General features: G+C 45.9%; 1 protein-coding gene across 1 annotated transcript; it reads left to right on the top strand.

The window, feature by feature from the left end:
* Positions 1-879: 879 nt before the first annotated feature.
* Positions 880-9615, top strand: LOC115194652 (ubinuclein-1). The gene is made up of 16 exons (XM_029754515.1): positions 880-1280; positions 1442-1537; positions 2644-2742; positions 3517-3660; positions 3852-3943; positions 4212-4642; positions 4766-5022; positions 5116-5186; positions 5301-5427; positions 5514-5620; positions 6231-6356; positions 6467-6616; positions 7257-7310; positions 7516-8062; positions 8424-8613; positions 9143-9615. Exons 1-16 carry the CDS (start codon positions 981-983, stop codon positions 9193-9195), a joined length of 2844 nt encoding a protein of 947 aa, XP_029610375.1. The 5' UTR covers positions 880-980; the 3' UTR covers positions 9196-9615.
* Positions 9616-12695: the final 3080 nt, after the last annotated feature.

Genomic DNA, 12695 nt, shown 5'->3' with positions numbered 1-12695 from the left:
TACTAAATCTATTCATTTTAAAATGGTGATTACTTCTTCTACTTGCCATTATCATTCACATCATTCTAACATATCATGGATGTCTCTTGGTCGCCGGTTTGCCTGGGGTGGGGTGTCCCTAGGCAACAACAAAAAACAAGTGTTAGAAACCTTGGACTAGAGTGCAGAATTTAGAACATCAAACTCCAGCCTGATAGGTGACACCGCCATAAAACTCCAACGAAGAAGAATTCCCACAACCCACTACCCTTCCATGTTTTTTCAGCTGGTCATTCAGAACAGCACCGTTTCCGTTTAATTTAACGTTGCAGCAACGACATTCTATTATTTCACAGGAGGTTGGTGGAACCTTAATCGGGGAGGATGGGCTCGTGGTAATGGCTGGAGCGGAATAAGTTAAATTATATAAAATACATTAAACACATGGTTTCCATGGTGTTTGATGCCATTCCATTTGCTCCGTTCCAGCCATTATTATGAGCCGTCCTCCCCTCAGCAGCCTCCACTGGAATTATATTGACAAGATAGCTGATTGAACTCTCTAACAATGGAAATACATGTCCTCAATTATTGAAGGGACACACTCTTTTCATAGCACTTTGATAAAAAAAGGATTTTCGTTGCAGGTTAGGTAAACATTTTCACTAACCTTAACCCTTTTACTAACCTTAACCTTAGTCTCCTAACCTGCTACGAAAAAAAGTCACTTAGGTATCGAAGTGAAGCGTGTTTCCCAAATGATGGACTGCAGGTGAGATCAGGTCAGACGATTCTAGCCAATGAGAGGGCAGATATCCTCTCGCTTCACCTCTTCCTCTCTGGTTACAATACGTTGTATCGTACTGAACGCAGCCCAGGTGAAATTCAAACGAACACCTGCTGCTGCTGATTAGGGGCGGGGAGTTGTGTCTGTTGAAGTTATTTGGTCAGCTACTAGTTCAGCGGGACGCGGATGTTCCGATAGTCTATTGTTCGCTGCCATGGCCGAACCACGAAGAGTTCAACTGACTACTCTATCCAGTAATGTCCCCTTGCAGTCAGCCGTGGTGGTTAAACCAGCGTTACCCCCTAAAGAGGCGGTCACCACCGTTACGCCAGTAGCTGCGTCGACCTCATTTTCCTGGGGAAGTCCAACCAAACAACCTGTAGCCACATCGATCTCGTCTTCTCAGGGTAGTTCAACCAAACTGGTTACGACAGAACGCTTTGTCCTGACCCTGTTTGAACCAGACCAGCATAGGTGTCCTGAGTTCTACTACCCTGAACTTGTTTACAAAAAGGTGAGGAAGAAAGACGCTCCGTTCAGATAAGAATTGGTGTGATTGATCAATAGATTTAGACCGATCAATTATGAATGTTAAATCAACAAGGAAACTAGCCAAATGTGTTATCCTAAATACGTTTCATTGACCCAACTAACAAAGGCACTATTTTCCTGAAGAGCGTTTCAGATAAAGATGTACCAAACACCATTGAGCAGGAGAACAGAGAGAAGGATCAACTTGAAGCTATTGCCAGGAGATTCGAGGATAAATATGTTAGCTGAGTTGAATATTATTATTTGGTATTACAAGTCTAATACTATGGCCAGGCACCACCAGCTAAAATTACATTTTACATACATAATGACTTTTTTTGGTCCATGAAGGAGTTACCCCCCCAAAAAAAGTTGATAAATATATATTTTTGTTAATTTATCATACAACTGTAATCAAAATTCCATGAATTGTAACCACATAATGGATATCCATACTTTCTAAGCTCAGCAGAGAAGTGTTGAAAATATTATTTTCATCTTTCTATCTGTTAAATAAGGTACTTAAAACAATCACACCATTTTTAAAAGCCTTTTTCATAGAGAACGTTACAACCTGGACTATAGGTAGTAACTGACTTTGAAGAGATGGTGTTTAGCAGTCTGAATTCAGTGTCCTTGTCTTTAACCATTCTATGCACATGCCAACACATTTCTCAGTCTTTGAAGCATTCAGCAAATGTTGTGTGTTTATCCTTTGACATAATCTCCAGACTTATACATAGGGAATTGTTTATATGTTAAGTGTTTATTCTCACTGATGTTTTCATCAGAAAAATTTGCAAAAAAATTGTTTTAAGTACCTTTCTTATTTAAAACATAGATGAAAATAATATTTTCAACACTCTGTTTAAGTACGGTTGGGGCATTTCGTAACAAAATGAAACCAAAAGGTTTAGGCTGACTTCATCCAGTGTACATTTTTTTATTTATTTGCCTGATATGCAAATATGTGCATATTTAATTGTCACCTGATCTGTGCACTTAAATACAATATTTCTGAAAAAAATTATACAAAGAAAAGTATTCTGTCCACATTAAATTGGTAAAAGTGTATTGTGATATGATAATTTTTTTTTGATTTATTTGTGTGTGGTGCCTGGCCTTAAGACTGTTTAAATATTGTTTATGTCCCAAATGGCACCCTATTCCCTATCTAGTGCACTACTTTTGACCAGAGCCCTATGGGACCCTATTCCCTATATAGTGCACTACGTTTGACCAGATCTTTAGGGATTAGGGTGCCATTTGGAATGCATGCAATGTCTTTGTTTTAATGCCTTATTATTTCCTTGATAAACCCCCTGTCTTTGTCTTTCTCTCTCCAGGGATGTGGGAACAAGCGTAAGAAGGATCGTATTCAGGATCTAGTGGATATAGGCTATGGTTATGACAACGAAGACTCTTTCATCGACAACTCCGAGGCAGTAGGTTCAGTTTACCGCGGTTCTCCTGGTTCAGTTTACCACGGTTCTCCTGGTTCAGTTTACCGCGGTTCTCCCGGTTCAGTTTACCGCGGTTCTCCCGGTTCAGTTTACCGCGGTTCTCCCGGTTCAGTTTACCGCGGTTCTCCCGGTTCAGTTTACCGCGGTTCTCCCGGTTCAGTTTACCGCGGTTCTCCCGGTTCAGTTTACCGCGGTTCTCCCGGTTCAGTTTACCGCGGTTCTCCCGGTTCAGTTTACCGCGGTTCTCCCGGTTCCGTTTACCGCGGTTCTCCCGGTTCCGTTTACCGCGGTTCTCCCGGTTCCGTTTACCGCGGTTCTCCCGGTTCCGTTTACCGCGGTTCTCCCGGTTCCGTTTACCGCGGTTCTCCTGGTTCCGTTTACCATGTTACTGTGTGTAGGTGGTACTTCCTTGTTATAGTTGCCTGGATACTTATCTCTCAGTATTGTATAAATATTTACAATTTATAATTTTAAAATACTTGTTACCATTTGTATAGTATTGTAATATCGCCCCCTCCTGTCCTCACTGCAGTATGATGAGTTGGTCCCTGCCTCTCTGAACACTAAGCTGGTCTGTTTAGTATAGTAATGTAGTATAGTACTGTATAGTATTGTAATATCGCCCCCTCCTGTCCTCGCTGCAGTATGATGAGTTGGTCCCTGCCTCTCTGAACACTAAGCTGGTCTGTTTAGTATAGTAATGTAGTATAGTACTGTATAGTATTGTAATATCGCCCCCTCCTGTCCTCGCTGCAGTATGATGAGTTGGTCCCTGCCTCTCTGAACACTAAGCTGGGCGGGTTCTATGTGAACTCTGGACCGCTCCAGTTCCGCCAGGCCTCTGATACGGAGACAGACGACGACTTCATGACCAAGAACCAACAACCCAAGCCCCCTAAGGTAATTAAAACTCTATGGCTGCGTCCCGTTCCAAATAGCACCCTACTCCGTCTATAGTGTACTACTTTTGGCCAGAGTGGTCTCTGAATAGGGTGCTATTTGGGACGCGGCCAATATGTATGATCATAACTGTTTTGCGTTTGTGAATAGAAAATGTTCCAGTTCAGACATCATTCTTTGTTTTGTTCCAGAAACGCAGGAAGGAAGGGGGAGAAGTGAAGCTGAAGAGGAGAAAATACGATGGACAGGTGGCGACTGAAAACACCACAGTGTCAAACACGGGGTGAGAGACTGACTGATCCATGATCAGTTGATTGACAACTGTAGATCATAGATTGTCCATTTACTCTCCCTCTCTCTGTGCGCCCTCTCTCTGTGCGTGTGCGCCCTCTCTCTGTGCGCCCTCTCTCTGTGCGCCCTCTCTCTGTGCGCCCTCTCTCTGTGCGCCCTCTCTGTGTGCGCCCTCTCTCTGTGCGCCCTCTCTCTGTGCGCCCTCTCTCTGTGCGCCCTCTCTCTGTGCGCCCTCTCTCTGTGCGCCCTCTCTTCCCCAGTGTTCTACCTGACAAGAACATGTGGGAGGAGAAACCGAAGAAGAAGAAAAAGAAGAAGCCTGCTGGTCCTCTGAGTGTCACAGACATGTTGAGGAAGTTCCAGAAACAGAAAGACAAAGAGAAACTAAAAAGAGAGAAAGAGGGAGAGCAACAGAAGTTCGGTCTGGAGAAGACTTCACTACCCACAACCCCCTATGTTTCTGCAGACCCTGCTGGAGGCGGCGCCAACATGGCGGACCCTCTGCTCAGCTTGATTGGATCGACCAATGACAGGGCGTTTCTCCAGGCAGCCAGCACTGTGGACTTTGACCTCGATCTAGACACCTTATTGGACGCCTCCGCTGAGACGCTGGCCAATCAGGTAGTCGTCGCCATGACCTCAACCAATCAGGATGTCAACGCCAAGACCATGGCCTACAAGGAAGTGAACGGTTTGATACTCTACCATACTTTATTGTCCATTTTCATGGACATTTGTTTTGTGTTGATAATGGTACATTTGAAGTCCAATAAGCACAACATACAATATAATCCACTATATACTGTTCCTCCAGGAAGCTGTGGCGGTGCAGGTGGTGACTCCTCTGCTTCCACCCTGGAGAGCCACACCCCCATCGACCCTGTCCCTCAACCCCAGGACCAGATTGACCTTGTCCCTGAGTCTATCTCCAAGCCCCAGGCCCCAAAACCATCTACACAGCCCCAGCCACAGCCAGTCTCTGGCCCACAGGTCCAGCCCCTGTCACAGCCCACTCCCCTGCCTGAAGGTCTGTCACCAGCCATGGAGAAGAGAACTCAAGACCTGGCCCTGGTATGGTCCTGGGCTTTGCGTTATGCTGCGTTATGCTGTGCGCTTATGTTGTTGAGCGCCACATTGATTGATGTATTGGTTGATCTTGTTCAGGCTGCTAAGGGGTTGGAGGGAGAGTCAAAGGTCAAGTTCTTCACCCCAGAGGTCAACACCATCCTGCTGGAGTAAGTCACTTGGTTGGGATTCATGTTTAAACTACTATCAAAAACATTTTCTTATACAAGTCCCATAACAATGTTCAGCCTTACGAGTAATGGATGTGTGTGTGTGGTCCTCAGCATTGAGCTGCAGTGCAGAGATGTGAGTGGCCAGGTGCGTTCTAAGGTGTACACACACCTTGCCTCATTCCTCCCCTGCAGCAGAGACACACTGCTGAAACGGGTCAAGAAACTACTGCTGAAGCAGGTAACCAAGGATGGCTCGTCCTCTGTGTTGTGTGTGTGTGTGTGTGTGTGTGTGTTCAGGCACAAATGTTTGTCTGTGTGGTTTAGGAGGAGCCTCTCCAGAGGTTGAGGCAGGCAATCGACAAGGTGATGCCGGAACAGATCTCCCGTTACCACGACGACTGCCAGGCCCACGCCCAGGCCAGGGCAGCTAAGTACGTCACCATGGCAACTATCGTCAACACACAGAACATATTAAGTTGACTATGATTTATTGTGCCACTTGGAGTGATCTCGCGAACCCCCCGGGTGTGGCTGGCTGCCGCGCTAACCCCCCGGGTGTGGCTGGCTGCCGCGCTAACCCCCCGGGTGTGGCTGGCTGCCGCGCTAACCCCCCGGGTGTGGCTGGCTGCCGCGCTAACCCCCCGGGTGTGGCTGGCTGCCGCGCTAACCCCCCGGGTGTGGCTGGCTGCCGCGCTAACCCCCCGGGTGTGGCTGGCTGCCGCGCTAACCCCCCCGGGTGTGGCTGGCTGCCGCGCTAACCCCCCGGGTGTGGCTGGCTGCCGCGCTAACCCCCCCGGGTGTGGCTGGCTGCCGCGCTAACCCCCCCGGGTGTGGCTGGCTGCCGCGCTAACCCCCCCGGGTGTGGCTGGCTGCCGCGCTAACCCCCCCGGGTGTGGCTGGCTGCCGCGCTAACCCCCCCGGGTGTGGCTGGCTGCCGCGCTAACCCCCCCGGGTGTGGCTGGCTGCCGCGCTAACCCCCCCGGTGTGGCTGGCTGCCGCGCTAACCCCCCCGGTGTGGCTGGCTGTCTCTGACCGTTCCAGGATGGTGGAGGAGAGTAAAGAGCGAGAACAGAAGGAGAACACAGGATCAGAGGAGGAGGGGGAGGAGAGGAGTGGTAAACGAGTGGTGGGCCCCAGGAAGAAATTCAGATGGAACCAAGAGATCAGGTTTCTTTTTCATGTTCTAAATGTTTACTCATCATTCTATCAACACACACACACACACACACACACACACGTATAAACAGCTACGGTGACTTCCCTATCTTGCCCGATAGGGAGTGCCTGTGCAGTGCGGTTCGGGTGCGGATGGACAGATTCGAAGTGGAGAAAGGGAAAACTGAGACGCAGGGACCGGAGGAGTTCCTGAAAGCTTTCTTGGACACAGAGATCAAACCCCTCTGGCCTAAAGGCTGGATGCAGCCCAGGTACACACACACACACACACACACACACACAGAGATCAAACCCCTCTGGCCTAAAGGCTGGATGCAGCCCAGGTACACACACACACACACAGAGATCAAACCCCTCTGGCCTAAAGGCTGGATGCAGCCCAGGTACACACACACACACACACACACACACAGAGATCAAACCCCTCTGGCCTAAAGGCTGGATGCAGCCCAGGTACACACACACACACACACAGAGATCAAACCCCTCTGGCCTAAAGGCTGGATGCAGCCCAGGTACACACACACACACAGAGATCAAACCCCTCTGGCCTAAAGGCTGGATGCAGCCCAGGTACACACACACACACACACACACACACACACACACACACACACACACACACACACACACACACACACAGAGATCAAACCCCTCTGGCCTAAAGGCTGGATGCAGCCCAGGTACACACACACACACAGAGATCAAACCCCTCTGGCCTAAAGGCTGGATGCAGCCCAGGTACACACACACACACACACAGAGATCAAACCCCTCTGGCCTAAAGGCAGGTACACACACACACACACACACGCGCACGCAGGCACAACCTTGAAATATTCCTGTTTACTTGTTCATGCATTTTGTTTTACTAGTGTTTTGGTTCCTCAGAGTGCTGCTGAAGGAGAGTAAAAGAGTCCATTGCCCCACTGCACCTCTACAGCAGTAAGTATCATCCCTAGAATTAAGAATTATCCACCAAACTCTTTATTAGCTGAACCAGGGTGTTGCTGCTGGGCTGGAGCTAAAGCCTGCACTCCCTATAGCTCTGCATGACTCTCTGTGACTGCATCACACAGATGCAAACAGTTATTTTTGTAAGGAGTGCAATAAGTAAATCTAGTGAAGGAAAATGTGTTCCCTCCCACAGAGTGAAGAGGAAGTTGAAGTCGGAGAAGAAACAGTCCTCTTTGGGCAGTGGGCCAACTGTTCCAGGGACCTCCAGTGGGCCTGTGGAGCCTCAGGTTTTCCTAGGAGTTCAACCCCAGAATGGATCACCTCTTCTGGGCTCAGGCGTATCCACAACCCCCCAGAATCTAGATGACTCTCTGGACCAGGGTCGCATCCTCACACCCCCCTCTTTAGGAGTTGTGAAGGAGGAGCTAGCTGAGCTGAGGGGGGAGGAGAGTTGCAGGGCTGATTTTGGTTTCCCCACCACTGTGTTGACCCCCTACGATGATTTGAAGCCTGTCAGCATGTCAGCCAATGCCAACACACATGCTCAGTCAACAACCGCAAACACACACCCTCAGCCGAACACTCACTCCCAGTCTCCTCTGACCGTGCTAGCTGACCAGGCGCTGGTGCAAGTCCACATCCACAAAGACTACATTTCCCAGGGGCACCTAGCAGTGATGCCGGACCTTTCACTCCAGAACGGCCACCCTCCTCCACCACAGAAGAAGAAGAAGAAACGGGTAACCACATTATTTAAAGTTGACAGATGGGTACAATGCATTATAATGTGTTTGTGATTAGGGTTGCAAAGTTCGGGCAACTTTCAATAAATTCCCTGGTTTTCCTGAAATCCCGGTTCTAGAATCAGGAGAGAATAAGCAGAATATCCGGAATCCTCCAACCAGGATTTCTGGAAAACAAGGGAATTTATTGAAAGTTCCAGGAATTTTTGCAACCCTAGTTGTGATGCATAAAGCCATTTGGTTTATTTGTTAGTTCAGGATTCTGAAAGTCATAGGCTTTGTCCCAAATGGCAGCCTTTTCCCTATGAAGTGCACTAAAAAGTGAATCGGGTGCCATAGTTTGTTTTATTGTTTGCAGGTTTCCGAGGTGTCTGCGCTGAGCTTGCCTGCTCCAGGTCTTCCTGGAATCCCTCTACTCCATGCCCTGGGTTTCCCACTCTCCGCCTTTGGACCAGGAACCATGGGAACACTGACCCAGTCACAACATTCCAAAGACGCCCTGGTCACCAGCACCGCTCCCAGAACGTTCTACCACGGACTCACGCACAGTAAGTGTGTGTGTGTGTGTGTGACGCATCTACGGTTGTATTTAGCGTTCGAGGGTATTGGCCTGTGAAAATGCCCTGTCAATGTTCAAATGGACTTCACTTACTAGAGGCACTGTTGAATTAAAGGGAAGCTCACACACTCTCTTCATCCTTCCCTTACGAAAAAAAGACTGCAGTTAAACTGCAGTATGCAGCAATCACTGCGTTCAAAATACCGTAGTCTTTGTAAGGGTTTCTGCACTCGTCTCTCCCTACGCCTCTCTCAGGAATATTACATTTTTTTTTACCTTTAGTCATCTGTCCTCTTCATTTTCTCGTTTAACTCAACACCAGGTAAACTAACTGTAACATGATACCTGATCATCCTAATCATGATAAATCACATCAATAAATATATTGATTTCCTGATCATCCTAATCATGTTATCACGGCAGTACATATATTGGATTACCTAATCATGTTATAGCACATGAATAAATATATTGATTACCTGATCAGATGTATTGATCAGAGAAGTATTGGTTTTTAGATGGCAGCCAGCTGGTGGGAGAGGGACCCAACGCTCAGAGAAAACTACAGTGATCCAATCCTCCGACAGTGAACATCTAGAATGGATCCAGAATGGAGACGTGCAGTGTTAAAAAAAAAATATATATAAAAAAATGTGGGGGGGGGGGGGTGCAAATCAGAACTGGATGTAAAGGCCTATTGAGCCTGGAATAATGATCTTGGAATGGACACCTATAAGACAGTGGATCTTCTGCGCTCCTGCTGAACAGATTTGATGGAACATTCCTCGTCAGCACTGGGATGGGGTGAACTTTTAAATGGGTCACAGAGCTGCATGTATATCACTGGCTAGCACGGTGGTGTTATGAGGAATGTTACACTTACTGAATTGAATGTATTGTTGCCATATTAAGTATTATTGATAGTTTGTATGGCCAATCAAATAATGTAACCACATTGGTAGCACGTTGTAATAAAGCATTTCAAATGAAATATTAGTACATTTATTCACTGATTAATCAATACTCCCACATTTGTCAATGTTAGCTTCTATTCACATAAACTACTTTTAAAGTATGTAGTAATCATATGTAAGCTGTTTAATATAGGTCCTTATAAACCATTTAGGCCAAGGCTACTGCTAATCATTAAAGTAGTTTTGTATGGGCTCACAAAATTAGGGCTATTTATACCTTACAAATCTTTTTTATTCATTGACCTGGGCCGGGTTTCCCAACACATGTCCTGACCGTCCTGATGGAAACTGAACGGTTTCAGGTGAAATGTTCAAATTTCGTCAAAACAAATACGCTGGCCAAGGTGGGATCTGTCGGTAAAATGAATTATTCAAGAAAAGCGGTGGAAACTTTTATGCGCAAATCATATCGATATAATAGCCATATCGAACTAAACTTGGGAGTCACGCGATGACGTGTGGTCCTCGCTACGTTTTGTCAGGAAACCATGCAGTTCATTAGGCTACAGATGAAATAAAGGATGAAATTCACAGGGTGGTGGAAGTGCATGGTGATGAGTTTGATGCTCCGTTCCAATAAATATCGAGGAATTATTCTGGTGGCATTATTGATTATCGATGCTTGGCTGCCGTTTTGACAAATAAATTATTCCACTTTTGTCCATAATCTAAAGTAGGTTATACGTGACAATACTGGAGTGGGCGTACTCTCTATATAAAGCTCCCTTTTCTGTGAAAAAATTAAAGTAAAAAATGCGACGGAAACCATTTAAATGTTATTCCATACATGGGAATTTAACCGCAAAATCAATTTGATGTAAACGTCTCTGGTGGGAAAATGTGCATGTTGGGTTTTCTATGCCGATCTGAGAATATTTACATGAAAATCTGTCACCATGGAAACCTAGCGAGTGACTACAAATACAAAAGTGGCCCATTTCTTTCCATAACAACCGAAGGATGTAAAGAAGCTTCAAATGAAAACCAAGATGACTTTATTAAAAGATAAATACACTGTAGGCAACACAGACCTGAGGGGAGAGAGCGGCTCATAATGGCTGGGCTGGAGTAAATGGACTGGAGTCAAAAACATGGTTTCCTATTTGATACCATTCCTTTTCACTCAATTCCAGCCATTACACTCCACTCCAGCATTATGAGCTATCCTCCCCTCACGGATTTGAATGATATTGAAATCAATTTCCTGTCAATTCAGTTTAATTTATTTGTATGCCACTGTCTTTTTGTCCTCCAATATATTTCATGTATAACCTGCTCAATGATGTGCCCAATCTTGATTTATTGCGTTATTATAGTGTCAGCACTAGAATAAGCTTCCTCAATATTTGTAGCCATAGGTGATATCTCTGTAGTAACTGGTCGATTGTCAGTATTGTGGAATAATTCTAATGTTAAGGTAAGATTGGAAAGGGAGAATGCTGATCCAAGAGCAGTGCTTCCCTTCTTTCGATCGTTGAGGCATACGGACTCTCTGCATGGTGTCTCTGCATGTCATCTATTTGGCCGTTGTAGGAAAGGCACCCATAAGTATAAATTCCATCAAGGAAACGGGCCCAGTGTAATGTCTCACAAAAATATGAACATGCCGTTGCAAAACATTCTGGCAAGACTTGATGTTCCTTAGTCTCAAAATAGCCTAGAACATATCAGGATTTTAAAGGAAATATACTGTATCTAACAATGTATTTCTTATTGGAAAATTCCAGGGGTGTAGGCTATTCATTAGTCGGAGTCGGTTGCAAAACGTTTGAACCAGTTACCTTTTACTCTAGCAACCAAACGGATGTAAACGGAACGAGAGAGACCTAGCTAAATTTCTCCAGTAGAAACTATTTTTTTGCAAAATGTTTTGCAACGTAATACGACTAATGAATACACCCCAAATAAAATGTTTTTGGTCGAGTACCTCACCCCCTTAAAAAATGCATTAAGAAATGTCAGAACGAGCAATGTCAGAGTCCAGAATATAAATATATGTACTGTATATACAGTGCATTCAGAAAGTATTCAGACACTTTGGACTTTATTAACATTTTATGTTACAGCCTTAACCTAAAATGGATTAAATAAAAAGAATCCTCAATCTACACACACTACCCCATAACAACAGTGAAAACAGGTTTTTAGACATTTTTGCTAATGTATTAAAAATAAAAAATACTAAGTATTCAGACCCTTTGCTATGAGACTTGAAATTGAGCTCTGGTGCATCCTTTTTCCATTGATCACACTTGGTGGTTCTACAACTTGATTGGAGTCCATCTGTGGTAAATTCAATTGATTAGACATGATTTGGAAAGGCACACACCTGTCTATATAAGGTCCCACAGTTGACAGTGCATGTCAGAACAAAAACCAAGCCATGAGGTTGAAGGAATTGTCTGTAGAGGTCAGGACGGATTGTGTCGAGGAACAGATCTGGGGAAGGGTACCAAAAAATGTCTGCAGCATTGAAGGTCCCCAAGAACACAGTGGCCTCCTTCATTCTTAAATGGAAGAAGTTTGGAACCACCAAGACTCTTCCTAGAGCTGGCCGTCCAGCCAAACTGAACAATCGGGGGAGAAGGACCTTGGTCAGGGAGGTGACCATGAACCTGATGGTCACTCTGACAGAGCTCCAGAGTTCCTCTGTGGAGATGGGAGAACCTTCCAGAAGAACAACCATCTCTGCAGTACTCCACCAATCAGGCCTTTGTGGTATGACAGCCCACTTGTAGTTTGCCAAAAGGCACCTAAAGGACTCTGACCGTGAGAAACAAGATTCTCTGGTCTGATGAAACCAAGATTGAACTCTCTGGCCTGAATGCCAAGCTTCACATCTTGAGGAAACCTGGCACCATCCCTACAGTGAAGCATGGTGGTGGCAGCAGCATCATGCTGTGGGGATGTTTTTCAGCAGCAGGGACTGGGAGACTAGTCAGGATTGAGGGAAAGATGAATGGAGCCAAGTACAGAGAGATCCTTGATGAAAACCTGCTCCTGAGTGCTCAGGACCTCAGACTGGGGTGAAGGTTCACCTTCCAACAGGACAACAACCCTAAGCACACAGCCAAGATGACGAGTGGCTTCGAGACAT

This window comes from Salmo trutta, chromosome 5, assembly GCF_901001165.1.
Source record: "Salmo trutta chromosome 5, fSalTru1.1, whole genome shotgun sequence".
Lineage (NCBI taxonomy): Eukaryota > Metazoa > Chordata > Actinopteri > Salmoniformes > Salmonidae > Salmo > Salmo trutta.
Note: the sequence above shows the minus strand (reverse complement) of the source record. Positions and strands in the feature narration are given on the sequence as shown.

What these genes read in the sequence shown, in the direction of transcription:
- LOC115194652 (XM_029754515.1), top strand. Translation starts at nt 981, where the DNA reads ATGGCCGAACCACGAAGAGTTCAACTGACTACTCTATCCAGTAATGTC. An exon ending in CTGAACTTGTTTACAAAAAG is followed by an intron (nt 1,281 to 1,441) that starts GTGAGGAAGAAA and finishes ATTTTCCTGAAG; the next exon opens with AGCGTTTCAGATAAAGATGT. An exon ending in AGATGGAACCAAGAGATCAG is followed by an intron (nt 6,357 to 6,466) that starts GTTTCTTTTTCA and finishes CTTGCCCGATAG; the next exon opens with GGAGTGCCTGTGCAGTGCGG.